Source organism: Alligator sinensis, unplaced genomic scaffold (genome assembly GCF_000455745.1).
Source record: "Alligator sinensis unplaced genomic scaffold, ASM45574v1 scaffold574_1, whole genome shotgun sequence".
NCBI classification, from domain to species: domain Eukaryota; kingdom Metazoa; phylum Chordata; order Crocodylia; family Alligatoridae; genus Alligator; species Alligator sinensis.
Window position 1 is genome coordinate 211,764 of NW_005842106.1, and position 18,835 is coordinate 230,598.

The following is an 18,835-nucleotide window of genomic DNA, read 5'->3' on the forward strand; positions in this document are numbered from 1 at the left end:
CCTCCAGGACAGCACCAGCAGCCTCAGGTGAGGTAGGAGCTGTGGTGGAGAGGAAGGAGTGAGTGGGGATCTGAGGTGTCAGGGAGATGGGGGTGGTGGCCCAATTGGTGAGGGGGGGGCGGGCAATGGGCCCAATCCAGGGGACAGCAGTGGGGGAAGGTGGGCCTAATCTGGGCTGGCAGTGGAGGGGTGGGGGCACACAGGGTGTTACACTGGTATGTTGCCTAGAATGGCCACACATTACCGTAATATGAGTTGGGTGACATAGATCACAGATAAACCTACCCTGGAGTGGCATAACTTTAATGCCTAAAGGGTGCTTAAAACTAGTTTCACATCTTAATGGACAATCTTGGGGTTAACAGCTCCCTAAAATGCCTACAATTAATATATGACAAAGCCCAGATAAGTAATTTGCACAAGGTATTTTTCCAGCTCTGTCTACTCCACCCTCTGTACTACCCGTTTAGCCTTGTTTTGGCCAGGCTATTATGATGTTAAAAGCAAAATCTTCCCCCTTTTCCTGTGCATGTGGAGTAGCAACAGTCAAGCAATAGTTGCTTTTCTAGCCTAAGAACATAGGACCCTCAATGTAGAGTTTTGAGGCCAACCCATATCCCTTTCATAAACTGAGTAAACTCCATCTTAGAGAAAAGGTTTTTTGTATCTATATTTCTGTGCATGATGCACATACCAAAAGAAGAGGAGTATGACAATTTTTGTTAGAACTTAGTAATTTGTTTTAATGAATATTAAATTAACTCTAAAATCCTTTTTGATGGGATCAATTCTGCTAGTTAATTTGGGTCAAGCTTAATAAATACTTATAGGGGAAAATTAGGAAGAAGCAGAAGAGTCTGAAAAATATTAAAAGGAAGCTTTCTGATTTTTGTTGAAAAAATAAATCAGCTTTTAAAAGGTAAAGGGGTAAGTTACTCTAAACAAAATGGTTCATTTGGGGTTGGACAAAACTATCTCAGGCTGAACCCCATCATCTTTCATCTCTACCCTACTTGCCCCCTCACCTAGAGCAGGTGACTCCACATTAGAAGAGTGTTCAGTTTGCAGTATATGGCTGGCTTTAGATCTTTGTGCTGATGAAGCACAGAAACAGATTTAAGTTGAAGTTGCAGTTATTTTTTCTTATTCTTCTGTTTTAAAACCTAAATTGTGATATGTTTCCCATTATAAATGCTTAATTTTTAGTGATGCCATTTTTTACAAGATGTAGGTGGTAGCCAGCCATTATTTCTAGCACTTATAAATCATGATAGCCCATTGGAGACATTTGAGATAATAAAGAAAATGGGCAAAATGGCTATCAATATCGGTCAAAGAAATACCAAACACTATCCAGAAGATAATGGGCTATTACAGATGCTTCAGAATTGAAGAGCAATCAAAACTTAGTTCAAATTTTATTTAGCAATGAGCAGAAGTCTGTTATACCTAGATTGTTTGACTGGCATTCATGCCAAGTGGTGACCTACTCTTCAAAAATTCTCATCCATTTCAGGAGGGTTATTCAAGCTTAAATCACAGAAAAGATTACACAATCTGTCCATCATTTTGTATTTTGTGAGATGATTACTAGCATCCTTTCCTAAGGCAACTAGAATGCTACCATAGAATCTTATTGTATATCTTACATAGGGCAATACCCGCCCACCCCAAAATAAAAAATGTATAATGCCAAGTTCTGTCATATCATAGTGACTATCTCAGGGAGACCTGCCAAAAGGACAAAATACAGACTTCTGGTTAACAAAGGTAGAGAGAATTTGGTATATTTTCTTACGTATTGAACTGCTCAGCAAAAATCAAATTTGTGGATGTTCCTGTGATTGTAGTCAGTCCTCCAATAGTAGAAGAATAAGCAACAGATAAGCACATAACTTTGCACATCATATGGTCTTTCTGGTTTCTGTATCTCCTTCCTGTTTCAGTTGGTGGGGGATTCTGCTGAGTAAGATTATATATTCATTCATACTAATACAAAAAAGGGTTCATCTTACATGAAACAGGGTATGACTATACATACATTTATGCCAGCTTAAATTTACTGCACAGTAAATTATGGTGCAGTAAGCGGGAATAGGCCAGCATCTACACGTGCAGGTGCTAAAGTGCATTAATGCTGTGCGTGGACTGATTTGGGACTAAAGTTAATCCCAAGTCAGTTCACACACACAGTGTTACTGTGCAGTAAGGTATCTACAAATGTGTTACTGCGCAGTAACTAATCAGGCATAAATTTGATACCTGCATCATACAAGTATCAAATTTACACTCAGTTGGCATAAGTTGCCATATTTACTGTGTGGTACAGGCATGCACATGCACATGCATGCATGTGTAGACATGTGACCCTACTGCACAGTAATTTAAGTTACTGTGCAGTAAATGCGTATGTGTGGATTCGCCCACATTATACAAAAAAAAAAAGTTTTTTTTTACAAGTCAGTCACCTTTCAAAATTTCTCATGTTCTCCAGCACTTTTGGCTGTGAGGAACATACACACATACACTTTAATATATATATATTCAATCATCATTCAAATAATGTTGTGAAAAGTATGGTATAAATTCCAGATTTAATTTAAAATGCTAATTGCATTATTTTTTTCAATAATCATATTTTAAATACCTTTTCCTTTTCAATCTTACACACAGTGTGAGCCACATCTTTGTTGTACCTGGAAAAAAAAAATTGCTTATTGCAATAAAAGATCAATTTCATTTAAAGGAATTATTACAATACAAATCATGAACTCAATAAGCATTACCCATTAGCTTGTTTTGTTTTCTCTTTCCAGTCACTGGCTTCACATTCACTGATACTTTCTGTAACATAATCAAGGGAAAGAAAGATAAATACTTATGGGGATTGGACTGGAAGGGACCTCCTGTCCAGTTCTCTGCGATTTCAGGCAACTACAATGTAATTCATAAATTTATCAATTCCCTGTTAAAACTGGTTAGATTGTTTGATTTTACATAATCTAGATTGCCAATGTTTCAAGTTTTATTTTAACATCAAGCTGTTTGCTTCTACTCTTGCTTTTGGAAACCTATTCCAGAACTTCATTCCTCTGATAGAAATCTTCTTCTAAGTACCAGCCTGCATTTATTCATCTAGGTTTTACCCATTACTTGGAGCATCATTGCCCTTCAGTTTAATCAGCTCTCTTCCCTCCCTGGTTTTCACTTCCTGACAAATTTATGAGAGTAATCACATCCCTTGTCAAGGCTTCATTTTTGCTAAACAAACCAGGCTTTTTTAGTTCCCTCTTCAATGACAAATTCTTCATTGCTCTGATCATTCTAGTAGCCCTGTTACGTATCTGTTCCAATTTCAATTCAACTTTTGTAAGCATGGGCCACACATTTTTTTCAGATGAGGCTTTATCATTGTCTTGTAGAATGGCATTAATGTTTCTTTATTAATTTAACTTCCATTTACCTGTGTCCTTTAGAGCTGGAGAGCATGGACATATATAAAAATTTCATTTTGTGCATACCATCAAGTTCCAAGGCCTGATTGGTGGATCCATTTGCACAAGTCATCTCTAAAGCATCAACTTCTGCTTCAGCCTTGATGATCTGCTGAGCCACAGCCTCTACAATTGGCATCACCATAGCAGCAGTAGAGGTGTTGCTAAGCCACATAGACAAGAAGGCACAGCTAATCATGAAACCCAGTGTAAGCCTGAAATGAGAGATACTTCAATGTATTCCTGTTATGTTAACCTCTGCTATCAGCACCCAATTTAATATACATGGAAACATTTTCATCATAAAAACAGCATTTTGAAAGCACTAAATGTTTAAAGAAAATAATTCACACTGAGTATTATATTATTATTCACTTAAAAATAATCACGTTACAATTTGCAGGATATTTGATTGAAGATGTATTGACATGTAAGTTTGTTACAGATTCAGATAGAATATAGCACTCAAATGGGGACTAGATCACTTTAATCTTGTCATATTTTATAAGTTAGCTAAAAATGTAGAACTTTGTTATTGCTTAGACCAGTGGTTCTATAGGTAAGATTCTAGGTGCTGCAGAAAGAATCATTTGGGTGGGTGGCACTCTTCCTTTTAAGTGAATACTGAACCCGTGCCTCAGGTGGTACTATGGCTCACCCGTGCTACAGTAAATGTTAGATTTTCAGCTATGCATAAAACATATAATAATATAATATACATATAATAAGGTGGATCACATAAGTTATTCTAGATTGTTGGACTGATCCTGATCTCACTTACACTGATTTTATACTTTGGTAGTAACACCGTTGATGTCAGCAGTTACTCCTGTTTTATTAATTATTAATGAATACCATTAAGCAATTGCCATGCTTTACACTGAGAAGTGGCGGCACCATTTTGGGAGCAGATGAAGTGAATCTAATGCATATCATTATTTGTAACTAGTTAATATAGTTCATAAAGCACTTTGGAACCCTTCTCTGGATGAAAAGCATTACAAGAGTTATAAGGATTCCTCTACAGGAGAGATTTTTTTTTCCCTCATAAAATAATTGGAGTATTTAAAAAAAAAAAAATCATAGCTACTCCTCTAGCATTTCTCATCCTAATGACTCATGGTAATATTTCCATTTGAAAACTAAACTGCTCTTATGTGATAGAGACATAATAAAGAAATTGTGCTAAATTGAAACTATGGTCTCTCTCTCTCTCTGCTTTGTTTCTCTGTATATTTGAATAGACAACTGATAGATGATACAGAATTGCACTTTTTTTTATTTTAGATCCTGTTAATTTAGAGCCTGATCTAAAGCACATTGAAGTCAATAACATGACTGGCATTGATTTTAATCATGTTTTGGATTAGTATTTTATAGGACTTGTTGAAGAGATTGGTTTTCAGAGAGGATTTTAGTGCAGGGAGAGTGGTGGCTTAGCAAAACAAAAGCTTTGAACAAAGATTTGCATTGTAGATAGATGCAATGTAAGTAAGGCTCACAGTGTGCTGAAGAAGTAAAGAAAAAATCTTCATTGACAACTCCTTTGAAAAAACATTTTCATTAATTTAAAACATTTGATAGACAGATGTTCAAATGATTGTTCAGTACATTGGAGCTTTAAACTGTTCCCAAAAGCTTCAGAGATTAAAAGCTGATGATTCACTCTAAAAGAGATCCAAAAAAAATAACAGAACATGTCCTGACCTAGTGAACCTCAATTTTTCCTGATGTATTCCATCTGCAGTTATTTAAGATAGATTCTATATGGAATCTTGGATGATGCCTTCATTCATAACTAACAATAAAATTAACCCCTTTCTTCCATTGAACACTGAAAAAAGAACCCTGTTTACCTTCCTCACATGGCTAGTTCCTATGGGCTATATCCTCAGCTGCAACTGAGATACACTTGATGTATATAGTGGCTGGGCAAAAGTTGCCTGATGTCATCTTTGTGACCTCTTGTTCCTGGGCTAGACAGAGGAGGTTTCCAGGTTCCTGATGTGATCTAGAGTAGCTTTAAGGATGCTCTAAAGTTATGCCAAGCTGCTAATGGGACAAAGGCAATTCTGACAGGCCTGTGGCAGATGTTAATATAATCAAGCAATTGGGATCTGAGGAACTTTATCCCCAGTCTTAAAAAGCACTTAGCCTGCCATGCCAGATGTGCATGGAAGAGCACGCAGTTTTTTGGACTGGGCATACAATTCTTCAGATTCCAAACTCATAAGTGTTGGTATGTGGGGAATTGTTGCGTGACTGTTGGGCATCAAGGGCACCTATATATGTGATGGACCTTGCTCCAATGCATGATAATTAGCACATGTCAGAACAGACTCGATTAATCGAATCTAATGCGAGTCTGGTAGAGCGTGCAAATTAGCAAACTCCAGCAGCCTCCACTTTATGTGTATTCAGCATCCCCACACTTCAAAATGGCAGTAGGGGTTCTTAAACTAAAGCTCATTGAATGAGCTTTAGTTAAAGCATCACCATCGCCATTTTGAAGTGCAGGATACTGAATACATCGCTGTCAGTCACTTTAATTAAAGTGACCCCACCCTCTAGTCTGCAATACATGTATAGATATCCCAAGAGCCCATGACTGCCCTTCTGCCTGATCCTGACAAACAGCATGCAAGGTGCAGGACAAGGCTTTTAAAAATACTGGCATGTGGGGAGCCAATGGACTCCCCCTGTAGCCAGCATGTTTCCAGCCTTACCTGTTAGCCCACATGTAGGGTTGCAGGGCAAGGCTGAACATAGCACACATTCAAATTTAAGTACAATACAAACAAAGTTCAGGTGTTGCCCAAACGTGTCTGTATTGAGACTCAAGGCACAACTTTACTCGGAATTTCAGGTCAGATCAATATGCAAAGGGTATGCCTGTTCAATTAAAACATGTATTGCTGGTTTACCATGAAGAATTTTCTGTCCTGTGTGACTTTGGGCTACATACAAAGTGGTATTACATACTGAATAACTGAGGCTGCCATCTCTCTGTATCCTGTTGGCACCACTGTACCTAAAATACAGCATTTACTTTTGGATGCCTTTATATACTCTTACAAACCTGGAAGGAATTCAGACATGAACATAAAAGGGCAGAGTCACTCTCTGCCTCCGTGATTGCACAGGCTGCCCTGGTACTAAAAGTAGAAAAATTCTTACAAGGAAGGGCAGGGCCTGAATGCTGCTGACTACTGCTTTAGAAGAGCAGGGTGTATAGCACAAAGGCCTTTGTATAACAGCTTGCTATGGATGTGTGGAACTGGTTATGAGTTGGATGGAGAAGAGAATTACACTGGAGGATCCTTTTACAGGATCTTCCCACCTTAGCTACAGACTGAGCTTGTACTTTCATATTGTGTTGGAAAGAAACTACTCCTGCTCCCAGGGTGGCAGGATTGGCTGTAGAATGGCTCCATAGACTCTCCATACCCTGAGGGCACATTCCCTTCCTGTAGAGAAAACTGTCCAGCAGAGAACTCAGATAAGGATTGGCTTACAAGATTTCAGCCATAATGTAGAGACTAAATATCCAGGAAGCTTAAAAGTACTAAACATGTGTAGCTCAAGGGGTAGAGCTAAGAGTGAATAGGAGAACATAAAACAAGGTAGTAAAAGAACATTTTCCTAATGGTGAATTCTTATCAAAAGAGGAAATAATAAAAGTGCCATCATGTAAATTATTTAATAGTGGGCCTGACAAAGCACTGCAGAATAGGAATGATCCTGTTCTGCCAGGAGGAGAGATTAGATCTAGCAGGCCCTTTGTACCTTTGATATCTATGATTTCTGTTTTTCAAGTCTTTTAATTTCCTTCCCTTTCTGCTTCTTAAAACACTTCATATTCTGGGAAGTCAGATCCATACCACCAATTCACTGCCCTATCTTTCTGGCATGCAGATGTAGGCCTCTGCTCTACTCATGGCCTTTCTGCTCAGAACCAAAGAGTGGAATATTCACTTCATGCAATATTGTTGGTTTATGTTAAATGAGCAACACGGCCATTCAGTTCCCTCAAAACATTATTCAAGTGAGAGGAGAGTCAATTTTATTTGGTAACTTTTTTCACAAATCCCACCCAAGGAGAGGCCAATTATAAAGAATTTATGCCCTCAATCTAATTGTTATAAAGTATAATTTTCCCCTTCTCTTCAGTCCTACAGATTTTGTTTGCCTCCTTTGAACTGTGAAATCTTAAGGGCCTCTAACTGTATATTTGGAAAGTGCCTATTATGCTGTAAGTAGTACTAAATTATAAATTAACAATGAACGCATGACATGGCTTTTCAGTTGTGTGCTTCAGGTTTGTCATTTATTATCAATAAATTAAGAAATGGGAACCTCAAATTACCCAGAGATTTGTAAGCTTTTTGTGTTCTGAAAGCTGCATAGCAATTCTGAATGCTGGAGGCATTAAAGTCATTTTCATTCTTATCCACACTATCCCTATGATTAGAATTTCAGCAAAAGAATAAAGTTTCACCTACTATACTTCAATCAAAGCATTTCACATATCCATTTTATTTCATCAGCAATGAGGGCCTGGATTTCCACTCTGAATAAATAATACTCCACCTCTGTGGGCTGTTATTTCTATGATACAAAATGTTTTATGAACATTACTGTCTTTTGATATAGTATTTAGCACATACCAGGCAGGATTTACGCCCACCATCATCACCATTTTCAAAGCTATTCTCTTGTGCAAATTCCATTTTTCTATTGACGTTGCCAAACAAATTACTCCAGCTAACAGCAGATGAAAATCTTTGAAATAAGACGATGCCACCTGAAATCAAACAGATTTGTTAACTAAATGGGTGGGGTTTTTATTCATCACTATTTGATATGATCACGTTTTTTAAATCTCAGTTTCAGCAAAAGTAAATTTGGGAATATGTATAGAATATACACCAGTGTGGCAGAGCACCTTCGGGTGCCTGCCACTTTAAGGGCTTGTGCAGCCTGCAGACCAGGCTGCAGGTGGGAGCAGGCCCAATCAGGCAGTCACATGGCAGTCAGGAGGCTGTCTGATTGGTGGAGGGCTGGTCAGCATGGGTATAAGACCTGGCCCAGGGAGCAGGGCCAGCCATTGCAACTTGGGAGCCAAAGGGTGGACATCTCCCAGCAGGTGTCCTGCTGCTGCCAGAACACTTGGAGGACAGGGTAGGAATTATGGGCATGGAGGAAGTTCCTGGTCCTGGGTCATGACCTGAAACTTCACCCTGCTGGGGTTGGATGGTGTGGTGGGGCTGCCTATGGTGGGGCAATCCTCAGGAAATGCCACACCGGTGCCTCCCCAGTGAAAGGTGAGGATGGGGTTTTGGAAAGCCTTAGTCCCCATGACCTGGTGGATAACCCTGTGGAGTGGAAAGGCTAAGGGAGCACACCATGGCAGAAAAGCACAAGGTCCAGGCCCACTGAATGGGACCTGAGGCAGGGTGAAAGCACGTTGACAGACACATAAGGCCTGAGTGGGCCATAGGCTGAGCTGGGGGGTCCAGGCTCATCAACAGACACCTGAGGCCCAAGGGACATAAGGCCCAGAAGCCCCAGTGAGGGGGCAGAGTGAAAGCCAGAGCCCGTGTAGGGTAGGGTCTGTGGGGGCCTGAAGGACTGTGCATAAGCTGGCTGGAGTAGAGGCCCCAGTAAGGGGGCAGGTGGCCAAAGCATGTCTACAGACACTTGAGGCCAAGTTTGGGCCAGAGGCCAAGTGCAGCCCAGTTATGGGGTCAGGAGAGTGATTTTAGATGCCATCTGTGAGCATGGGATATGATGTAAGGATGGTTTGGAACTGTGTATTATGCCCTTGGCATCAGGGCATTAAAATGGGCAGCCTCCCACCTACAAACAACTATCTAGTTACAATAAAGGTGTGGCAAGAAAGTCAGGTGGGCAGACTGGGAAGTCTCTATTTTGTTTTTAATTAGATCAAGGCTGTCTTTTAGACCCTCATGAATCAGAATAATTCCACTGAAGTAAGTGGAGTTAAATTAATGTAAAAAATGGGAGACATAATAAAGCCTATAGCGCCAAAAACCAAGATCATCAAGCGTATTTCACATATTAACTTTAATAACCTGTTTACCATTGATGCAACCAGCTACCTCTCACTGAAAACACTGTCAGATAACCCCCTGCCCCTATAGAGCATGAGCATATGGAGGTGTTTAGCTAGGTAGATAGGTAGGTGTTTGGCACTTGGCATATTATATCTTATGCCAATATTAATATTTTCCACATATACAGCAATTTTTCATCTACTGATCTCAAAACAGTCATTTTCAGTCTAAGGCAACCATTTAAACATCTACTTAAATTTAAGCAAGCAAGTGATCCCGAGGCCTTATTCCAGTAGATGTTCTACAAACATGTAGTAAGAGACAGGTAACGAAACTACCATATTACACAATTCCTTCTTTGGCAATTATACAATTGATGACTATTTAATTTATGCAGTGTAAGAAAATGGAGAGGAAAGGGAAGATTACCTGCTTGGATGCCATTATGCCAAACATTGGGAACATTAGCGCAGGAAGCAATGCTGAAACAGCCAGGGGCAGAGCTTCTGTGAGCCAAAATATAGCAACTACAAACAGGGTGTAAGCACATTCTGCTTCCTAAAATACACAAGACATCATTAAAGAAACATCTAGCAAATAAAACCCACTGTGGCATAAAAGACCAGTTCAGAGACCACTGACTTCTATCGTTTTTGGATGGGGTCCAGATTTTACCCACACCTTGTTAGTTGTTCCTGATAATATGAAGTATGCTGTTATAAATAATTAATAATAAACTAATGTATAATGACATGACAGTATTTAATCCATTTTTAATTTAGTTTTTAAATATTTAGCTCAAGTTCTAAGCACAGAACAGTTAAAACAAGCACTTCCCTTTTGCTTCAGACACAATTCATCAGGCATATTATACAGGGACCCTGCTTTGACCCATGAGTTAACATAAATCAAAATACTCAACAGCTTAAAAAAAACCTTAGAACTCTGTGATCTCCCAGGAAAGTCCCAGACAGAACTTGGGTCAAATCCTGCTCCCAATGATATCAATGAGATTTTTGTCAAAGGTCAGTGGGATAAGGATTTCACCCAGCACTCTCAATGTTGTCCAAGATTTACAAGAAGATTTACAGCTCTCTTTGTTTCATGCCATTTTATCTTGCTTTCCATTCTGAATCTGGAAGTACAGGCTTCCCTTCAGAGATGCCACTGAAATGCAACCATTAATCTGGCAATAAAGAATAAATAGGAAAACACAGGTTTCTTTTAGGTAAACCTGATACCTTTTATTAGACCAACTGAAATAGTTGGAAAAATTCTTTTATTTTTTATTAGACCAACTATCTGAGTTGGTCTAATAAAAGATATCAGATTTACCCAAAGAACCTTGTCCACCTATGTCCATAGACCAACACGGCTACAACCTACACCCCTGTAACAGGAAGACACTGCATCATAATGAAATTAGCAAAAATGGAATTTTTTCAAATCCACTCTGAGCTTTGAGTTTGCAGTAAAACCAGGTGAGTTTTGGTTTTTGTATCCATTTGGTTAACACTTCTGCTATAGTGACCTTTATTACCATAAGTGGTCTGGAGATGAAAATTGAACATGTGTGTAGATTGGCCAGCACTCAGTGATGTGTTACCACGTGTGTGTGCAGGGGGAGGGGAGACAGAAGAGTTTAGTGAGAAAAATGCTGGGATACAGATTCTTTTAGCTCAGAAAGATAATTTAAAATTGAATACAGATCAGTAACAGCTAAGTATCAACTCTAATAGCAGTAGTCTATGTGAAATGAACTTTTGGCACCTGTTTGCTTCTCTGTGACAGAGTGCCTCTATCACAAAACTTTTGTCCAATTTGACATTAATTTGCAAGTTTGTTTACAGGGTCTGCAGAAATGGGATTGATTTTTGCTGCCTGAAATTGAATCCTGAAGAAATATGAGGAGGTGCATTGGTGGGTGAATGTGAAGAAGGGTAGGTGAATGTCCTATCTGTTCTGTAGGAAAAAAAAAGTAGACTTCATTTTCTAGTACTCTCAATCTAACACCTTTAAGTTGTAATAAAAAATGTCTGATTATTATAGAGAACAAGGGAAGAGTATCTTTTAATGTTGGTATGTATCATGTTCCTTTGGGATAGGTAATGGTTATATATTATTTCTTTCCATTTAGAATTTATGGGGGGTAGCAGTTCACTTCTCCATGGGAAAAGTTTATATCACAAAATTTAAGGCACATCAGGTACTTGCTCTAATATCTGCATAATATGGAGCTAATATGACCATCTTAAAGGTCTATGCTTGTGTTTTTATGCAATAACTTCACATTTTCTTGGGTTTCTTTGCTTGTTTTTGTTAGTTTCACATATTTGTTTTAATGTAACTATTTCTAAAGGATTTAATGAATGATTATTTCCCCCTTCACTCTATAAATGGGAGTTTTCCACTGAGATTCAATGACTTCTGAATGGGACTCCTATGTGTCATCATACTCTTAACTGAAATCAAATCTATGCCAAAAGAAGTACAAGAAAACCCTTACTCAGTGTGGTTTTTTATTAACATGGAATTGGCATAACAAAAGTCACTGAAGCTTGAGCGGAAGTTACTGATTCCAAAATGACTTAATAAGTATATCTTATGTAAAAAAATGTGTCCTGCCATATCCTATTTGTAAGTGACCAGCTCTGGAATGTATAACTTTATATTAAAATCTGGGTAACCAGACTTAAAAATGACGACGTGGATCATGTCAGACCAAGAGGTTTATTTATTATGTTAATTTAAAAAATAATGAATGCAGTGGATCTGATTCTAATTATCCTAACCTCTCTTTATTAGAAGTATAAGGGGCTTTCAAGTGGGAGCAGAATGTATTTAATGGGACTGTAATTTAGATGGTGACTAAGATTGTAGAACTCTTTGAGGCACTGTCTTTTTGTTCTGCTACTGTACACCAACTAACAAAATGAGGGGCATGATCTTGAATATACACTTATGTCACTACTGTAAAATAAAACATAATATCAAGTTACACTTAAACACTTAATCTGCCCCATGTGCAAATGCATTAAGATACACTTTTAAAATACATGCTCACGTACCAGTTTTCTTTGGTACTCCTACCTCATTCAGTACCCAGAATTAACCTGGGGTGGGGGGGAGGGGGCAGCGAATATGGTTGTACACAGAGCCAAATTAATCCTCTAGTGGGCCCTAGGCAAACAAACTCATGGGCCCCTACTTAATACTGCATATTTATATTACTTTATTCACTTAATTATTTTAATATGTAAAATAAGCACAACTGGCCCCCTCCTTCACTTAGGGCCCTAGGTATGTGCCTGGTTTGCCCATGCGTTCATCTGGCCCTGGTTGTTTATACAGCTGGTCAGAATTTTCCAATGAAATATTTTCTCATTAGAAAATGCTGATGCTCGTTTGTCAAGAGTAAAGACAAATGTAATAAACCTCCTTTATGGACTTCCTTGGAGCTGGGACTTCCAGAAAGTATTCATGATTCTGGGTTGACCCTGCCATGAAGAATTCCCCAGGGCCAAAGACCCCACATGCAGACTCTCAAGCCAGGTAGCTTCTCACTCCCATAGCCTAGAGTGCTAGCTGCCTTAGGAATCAGCCAGTCCAGTGAGCCAGGTGGCTGAAGAATCTGGAAACCCTGGCTGGTAAGGGATGTGGGGAGGAAGGAAGGTGGGTCTCGGGGCCTAAACTTCCGGGTCCACAGCAGGCAGTCTACAGTTGGGAGGTTGGTGGGGTGGGGAGTGGGGCTTTCAGGGTGTAGTCTCCAAGCTCTATGTCATCCAAATGTATTTTGGCATTTCCTCATTTCTCAATGCCTGATTTGGCACCTTAATAATGTTCATTACAAGGGTGGCCAACCCACAGCACATGCCACAAGTGGCACTTGGCAGGTCAGGTAGAGAGCAGGGAAGAGAGAAGAAATAGGGGAGGGAACAGAAACCAGAGCAGCAAATCAGACAGGGGAAGGGGATGGGAGTGGCACTGCAGGAGGGTGAAGGGCATACCTGTCAAAAAGGTTGGCCTTCACTGTTCTATTAGAGATTTTGAGTATTCTTTTAATGTGTGTGTGTGTACAAGCTATAAACTGCTGTAGCCAAGGAATCTTGATTTCCTATTTTGAACAATAGTCATATATTCAATTCCCAAATGCATAAAGACTACTAATAAAAAACTGTTGAGAGAGAGACATGTGTATGAAACTTGGGTCTCTTTGTCCCAGACCATTTTATACATTTCTTAATTAACACCTCTCCTACATATAAGAGTTTTTTCAATCAGTAACATGGATTAAATGATAAGATTAGCCTACCCATATATCATCTTTATTACTTGAAATAATTTGAAACCCCACAATCACATGCCTCATCTTGAGAGAAAAAGGGCAGATTGTGCCATAAAGTCAATTTAAACAAGAAATGTATCCTGGGTTGTTAACCCTGATAACTAAGGTCCTCCCTTTGTGCACAACATTGGTATAGTATAGGAAACAGCAATGCGCCCCACTGATGTGTCTAACACTAATAGACCACCTGTGACAGGGTGACTGTCTCCTTTGAAGCTATTTGGGTTTAACCTCACATGTGACTGATCATGTTTCCTAGTAATGACTCTTAGGCAAGTGACCTGTAGAGCAGAAATCTCTAGGGTCTTTGAGAAGAGGCCCTAGGTTATCTGGGCAAGGAATGATGATGTGCTCCATTAGTTATATGTAAAGAAATAAGCTGAAGTGCTGAATAAAGGTCCTTGAACCATACCTGGATATATTGTCACTCCACTAGGGATTGAGGGCACTGAGCACCTACAAACCTGTTGGGGATAAAAAGCTCATAAAAAGTGCAGCAGCATCTTGTGTATCAGCATCCCCACACTTCAAAATTGTGGTATACTGATGCTGATACACAAGACATGGGAGGCTGCTTGACTCAATTGACTCTGCTCTGAAGCATTGTAATCACAGTGCATTGGAGCAGCCTCCATGCTCATGTACAGGCAGCTTAGACATTAATTAATTCAGAAAGACAAGCTTTTGCGAACAACAATACATTTCATTAGATGCTGAGGTTGGTTGCATCAGTACATGACTAAGTATGTTGTTCCCTATGAAAGTTTATGCCTCTGAACAAGCTAGTCTCTATGGTCAGGTAAGAAGTTACACTTATTACACAGTAGGTGCACAGAAAGTGCTTTACTGCCATAACTGAACAGATGGTCAGACTACAGAGTGCTGAAAAAATGGTAGCTCCTGCTCTATGATAACCCTGGATGGATGTGGTATCAGACTTCAGTGCTGCAAGTTAGAGTGCCATAATGAACATTTGTACAAGATCCCATTGCAACTCATGATAGGTTACATTCTGCTGCCACCCATGGGACTTTGTGGTGTCCTGCTTGCCCCCCTCCTCCCAGGTGGAGCTGTAGCCTTGGCCAGAGCTCGTGTGGTCTGCCCACATGCTGAGCCAGCCCTGCCCCTGGGCTTTCACTGAAAAGAGTCAGTGAAGTCTCTGTCCCCAGGCCGGCCCATGCCCTCCCTCCAGTTAGTATAGATCCATCCACACAAAGAAAACTGCTTATTGTTAAATTTCTCTTATTGCCTATTATCATGGGTGCAGTAGAGCAATGCTGAATGTGGGTTAGCTGCTAGTTTACTTCTGTTCACAGTTAACCTGTCTTAATAATAGATTCACCTGCATTGATTTCTGGCAATGGGCAAGTATGGAAGTAAAACATATACTTGAACATGCCCAAAATGTACATCAGTACAGATATGCATATTAATACGTAGCATCACTACTTTCTAAGTTGTCTGGAGAAACCAAATGCATGTGTAAAATGTAGATTGTGAGAAGCACTTACTCTACCTGTGCTCAATACAGAATGCAGGACCAGAAACCCATGAGTCCAGCTCACAGACCCAAAGTCTCAGAAATCTTGGATGTATTCAATGGCCCATAAAGAAGCAGAGAGTGTTTCGCTGTTCTCATGTCTTAAAGCCAATTTCTAATAATTCTGGTCACTCAAGTAATGGTGTGGAGCCATGCGCACTTGATAGAAAGATGGTTCAAACAGTCTGTTACAGAATCTGAGGTATGCTGCTGGGAGTCCTACAGATACATATGTAGGGCAGCTAGGTCCAGGAACTTCCGTTTTGTCAAGCTCCCACACTGTATGTTTTATTAATTGCCATTTTTCTGTTGTCACTTTTCCTGGCTATATGAATAATAATATCCAATGGTTTTGCTAGCCTTAAAATAGCATTCTTTTCTTTAACCCACTTGTCATGACCCAAAGGGTATGATTTTGTGTGTGCTTCAGCACTGCAGAATTATTTCCTGCCACATGGAGCTTTCTTTGCACGGTGCAATTCTCAGTTGCATAGAGAAAATCCCGGTGCAAAGGAGTTCCTGCCACCCGTATGTAAATTTGTTTCCCACTATTGGCTGTTTCTAAATTATTCCCACGTGGCGGCTAGCGATTGGCTTGCTAGCCGTATAAGAGGCTTGAGCAGTTTCCGCCCAAGTTGGAGGAGGAGGACTTCACATCCATCTTGTGAAGAACTCTAAGTGCGCTGTGGAGCCTAACAACCTCCGCGTGTGCCTTAAAGGAGGATACAGGGGCCTGATCAACCTCTAGCCTCTCCCCATCGCCGCCTGATCCCTTAACGTACCCGACCCTGCGCGCTCGTGGAGAGTCACCTTTCGGACTCTCATTTCGGTCGGTCCACGGAGCCTAGCAAACTCCGTGTGTGTGTATCCAGAGCTCTGTCCGGGTTGTTTCAAGAGGCTCGAGTTTTCTGCGGGTCTTGTTCGAGTTTTGTTTTCGTTTTGTAACTGCAACTCAAGAAAGTTTTCCTGCCTGCACCGCGACCATCTACGGTGTAAGTAAAATAATCTTTAATCAACCTCCACGCATCAGTGCCTAATTCTAGTTCGCCGTGCTGCCCCTTTCCCCGGCCCACGTGCCCAGGCTGCTGGCCACAGCCCCTCGGCCCCGACACCACTGAGCAATCGAAAAAACACAAACCCAAAAACTTTTTTACACATTGTTTATGATGTTCCCCTTAGGAAACGCCTCAGATTCTTTAATGGGAGGAGAGGAAACTCTTTCCTGCCTTCCTAATCTGCTGCCTGCAAAAGAAGCAATGATTTAATTTTCCCTTCTGAATCCAGTAGATTCCCTAAAATCTGTACAGATTTAGGAAGCCAAGAGACAAACAACACCTCTCCCTGCCCCACCAAAACCCTAGTGAGTGGAAGCTGTTAGGTTATCCCACTTGCCAGCTTGTACCCCAAAAAGGATGACTTAGGATCACCAGGTATTTGGTACTGTGGCAATATTCCATCAGTTCCTTTTTAATTGCCTAATAAGCTGGCATCCTAACATTAGCAGCCAATAGGAGGCATTGTGTGCCTGCAGGACAGGCAGTAGAACTACTACCTGCACTGCCTGGACTATCGTTTACCAAGAAATGGGTCAAAAGTTTTCAAAGGCATCATTTGTTTTCGCTCAGGGCAACAACATTCCCATTGTGTGTTTTCTGAAGTAGTTTAATGGATAGTGCAGTGAAATTTGGTCGGGGGAGGAGTTTTGGGGTTTTTTTTTTTAAGTGCATTGCACAGTTCTTCAATCACATGCAAATTGTTGAGATGTAGTAATACTTAAATCAGAAATTGGGGTAATTTCCCCTTGATTTCAAGTAGAACAGGCTTGGTTGTTTGTACTGTACTGTTTAGTCTATAAAGTACATCTCTAACCTGTTCTTGTTTCATCTCCTAGCATGAATTAGAGAAACTGCCTGAGTTGGGGAACATCACATCCCCAGCTGGGTTAAGAGAAGTTACAAATATTCAAAAATTCCACAGTCTAGAGGAATGGGGAGAGAGCAGACAGCATGTTCAGGGGTGAATGAAGCGACCTAAGGCTTATCAGGTGAAGCTGCTGAGCTGTATATACCTGAAAAAAAATAAACATAGAGCTAGTTATGTGTGTGGGTGTAAACTAGGACGCAAAGTCTTGTTTGAAATATTTTAATAGCACTCAACTTCCTTCATCTGAAGGCTTTTGTGGGGGTGGGGAAAGAACCAAAAGTAAACTGTATTTCTTGTTTTCAGGATCTAAAATCCATAATATCTACTCTCTCCATATTGTATTTTCCAAAGTGATTTCAGATGCATCTGATGCAGTATGTGACTGTGTATACTCAAAAGTATTTTGTAATGTCCTGATGCAAACAGCATCTTGTTCAAACCAAGTTTGTGTTTGCCTAAGACTTAGGTTAGTGCTTGACTCTGAACCAAAAACTCTCTGGACTTGCCTAGTTCATTCAAAAATCACTTTCATATAGATAAGAGATAAAGCCCTAAGTATGTCATTTCAATTTAGGTGTGTAAGGGAGTATTTGCATTAGAGTCTTGGATCTGAACCTGGCATATAGTTTTGGTTCCAACACTAGGGGCATTTTTACATGTGCAAGTGCTGCAGCACTGAGTGCTTTGAAAAGCACCTGGTGCTGTGATGCTTGCAGTTGTGTAAGTGATGAAATGTGCATCAGCGCTGAGAAAAATGGCAGTGGTGTGCTTTTGAACTAAAACACCTTGGAGGTGCTTTAGTTCAAAAGTGCACCACTGCCATTTTCTGTGCACTGATGCGCATTTCGCCGCTTATACAACTGCATGCGATGCAGTGCTGGTCACCTCAGCTCACGTGCAGAGCAGACTTGATTAATTGAGTCTGCTTCAAAGTGGCAGATAGATCTCTGGCGCATCATGGGAAAAAAAGGCATGTGTATAAATGCCTTAGAATAGTTTTGCTTACATTTGTTCTTGAAGGGTTACAATTCTGGATGATGGAAAGCAAAAAGAGGAGATGATCTCTCCTTATTTCTATCATATACCTCCTTTGTAAGTGTCTACTTTTTTTTAAATGAATTCATAATGAATACCATCACTTGACAGTGCTTACCCACAGGACCTGTGGCCAGTTCTCCTGACGAGTGAGGCCCCATGCTAGGACACCATGCAACCCATAATGGTAAAGTTCACCCCAGCTCCATGTCACCATGACAGGGACCCAGGCCCTGGGGAAAACATGGAGCCCATCAAGGGGAGGAGGGGGTAGCAGGAGAGGAGCCAAAGGTACCACAGGCCACCCACTGTGGTTATTGCCCTCTCTTAGGCCATTATGAACAAGAGTGAGGGGGTGGGGGACGAGAAGGCTGGGGCATAGAGGGAGGGTGAATTGCCCACTTTCCCTGCCTTCTCCTGC

The 18,835-nt window shown here is 40.4% G+C and overlaps 1 protein-coding gene across 3 annotated transcripts in view; it reads right to left on the bottom strand.

Annotated features, from left to right (window-relative positions):
- The window catches only part of SLC13A1 (solute carrier family 13 member 1), a 93,076-nt gene that overhangs the window by 22,824 nt on the left and 51,417 nt on the right, over positions 1-18,835 (bottom strand). For 2 of the 3 annotated variants that reach the window (XM_025205182.1, XM_025205180.1), the window contains 6 exons: positions 10,001-10,129; positions 8,162-8,298; positions 3,522-3,709; positions 2,787-2,844; positions 2,648-2,696; positions 1,799-1,962 (listed from right to left, as the gene is read on the bottom strand). In XM_025205182.1, the coding sequence (XP_025060967.1) occupies positions 1,799-1,962; positions 2,648-2,696; positions 2,787-2,844; positions 3,522-3,709; positions 8,162-8,298; positions 10,001-10,129 (725 nt within the window). The remainder of the gene's footprint in view (positions 1-1,798; positions 1,963-2,647; positions 2,697-2,786; positions 2,845-3,521; positions 3,710-8,161; positions 8,299-10,000; positions 10,130-18,835) is intronic. The other variant, XM_014520334.2, reaches the window with a different exon arrangement.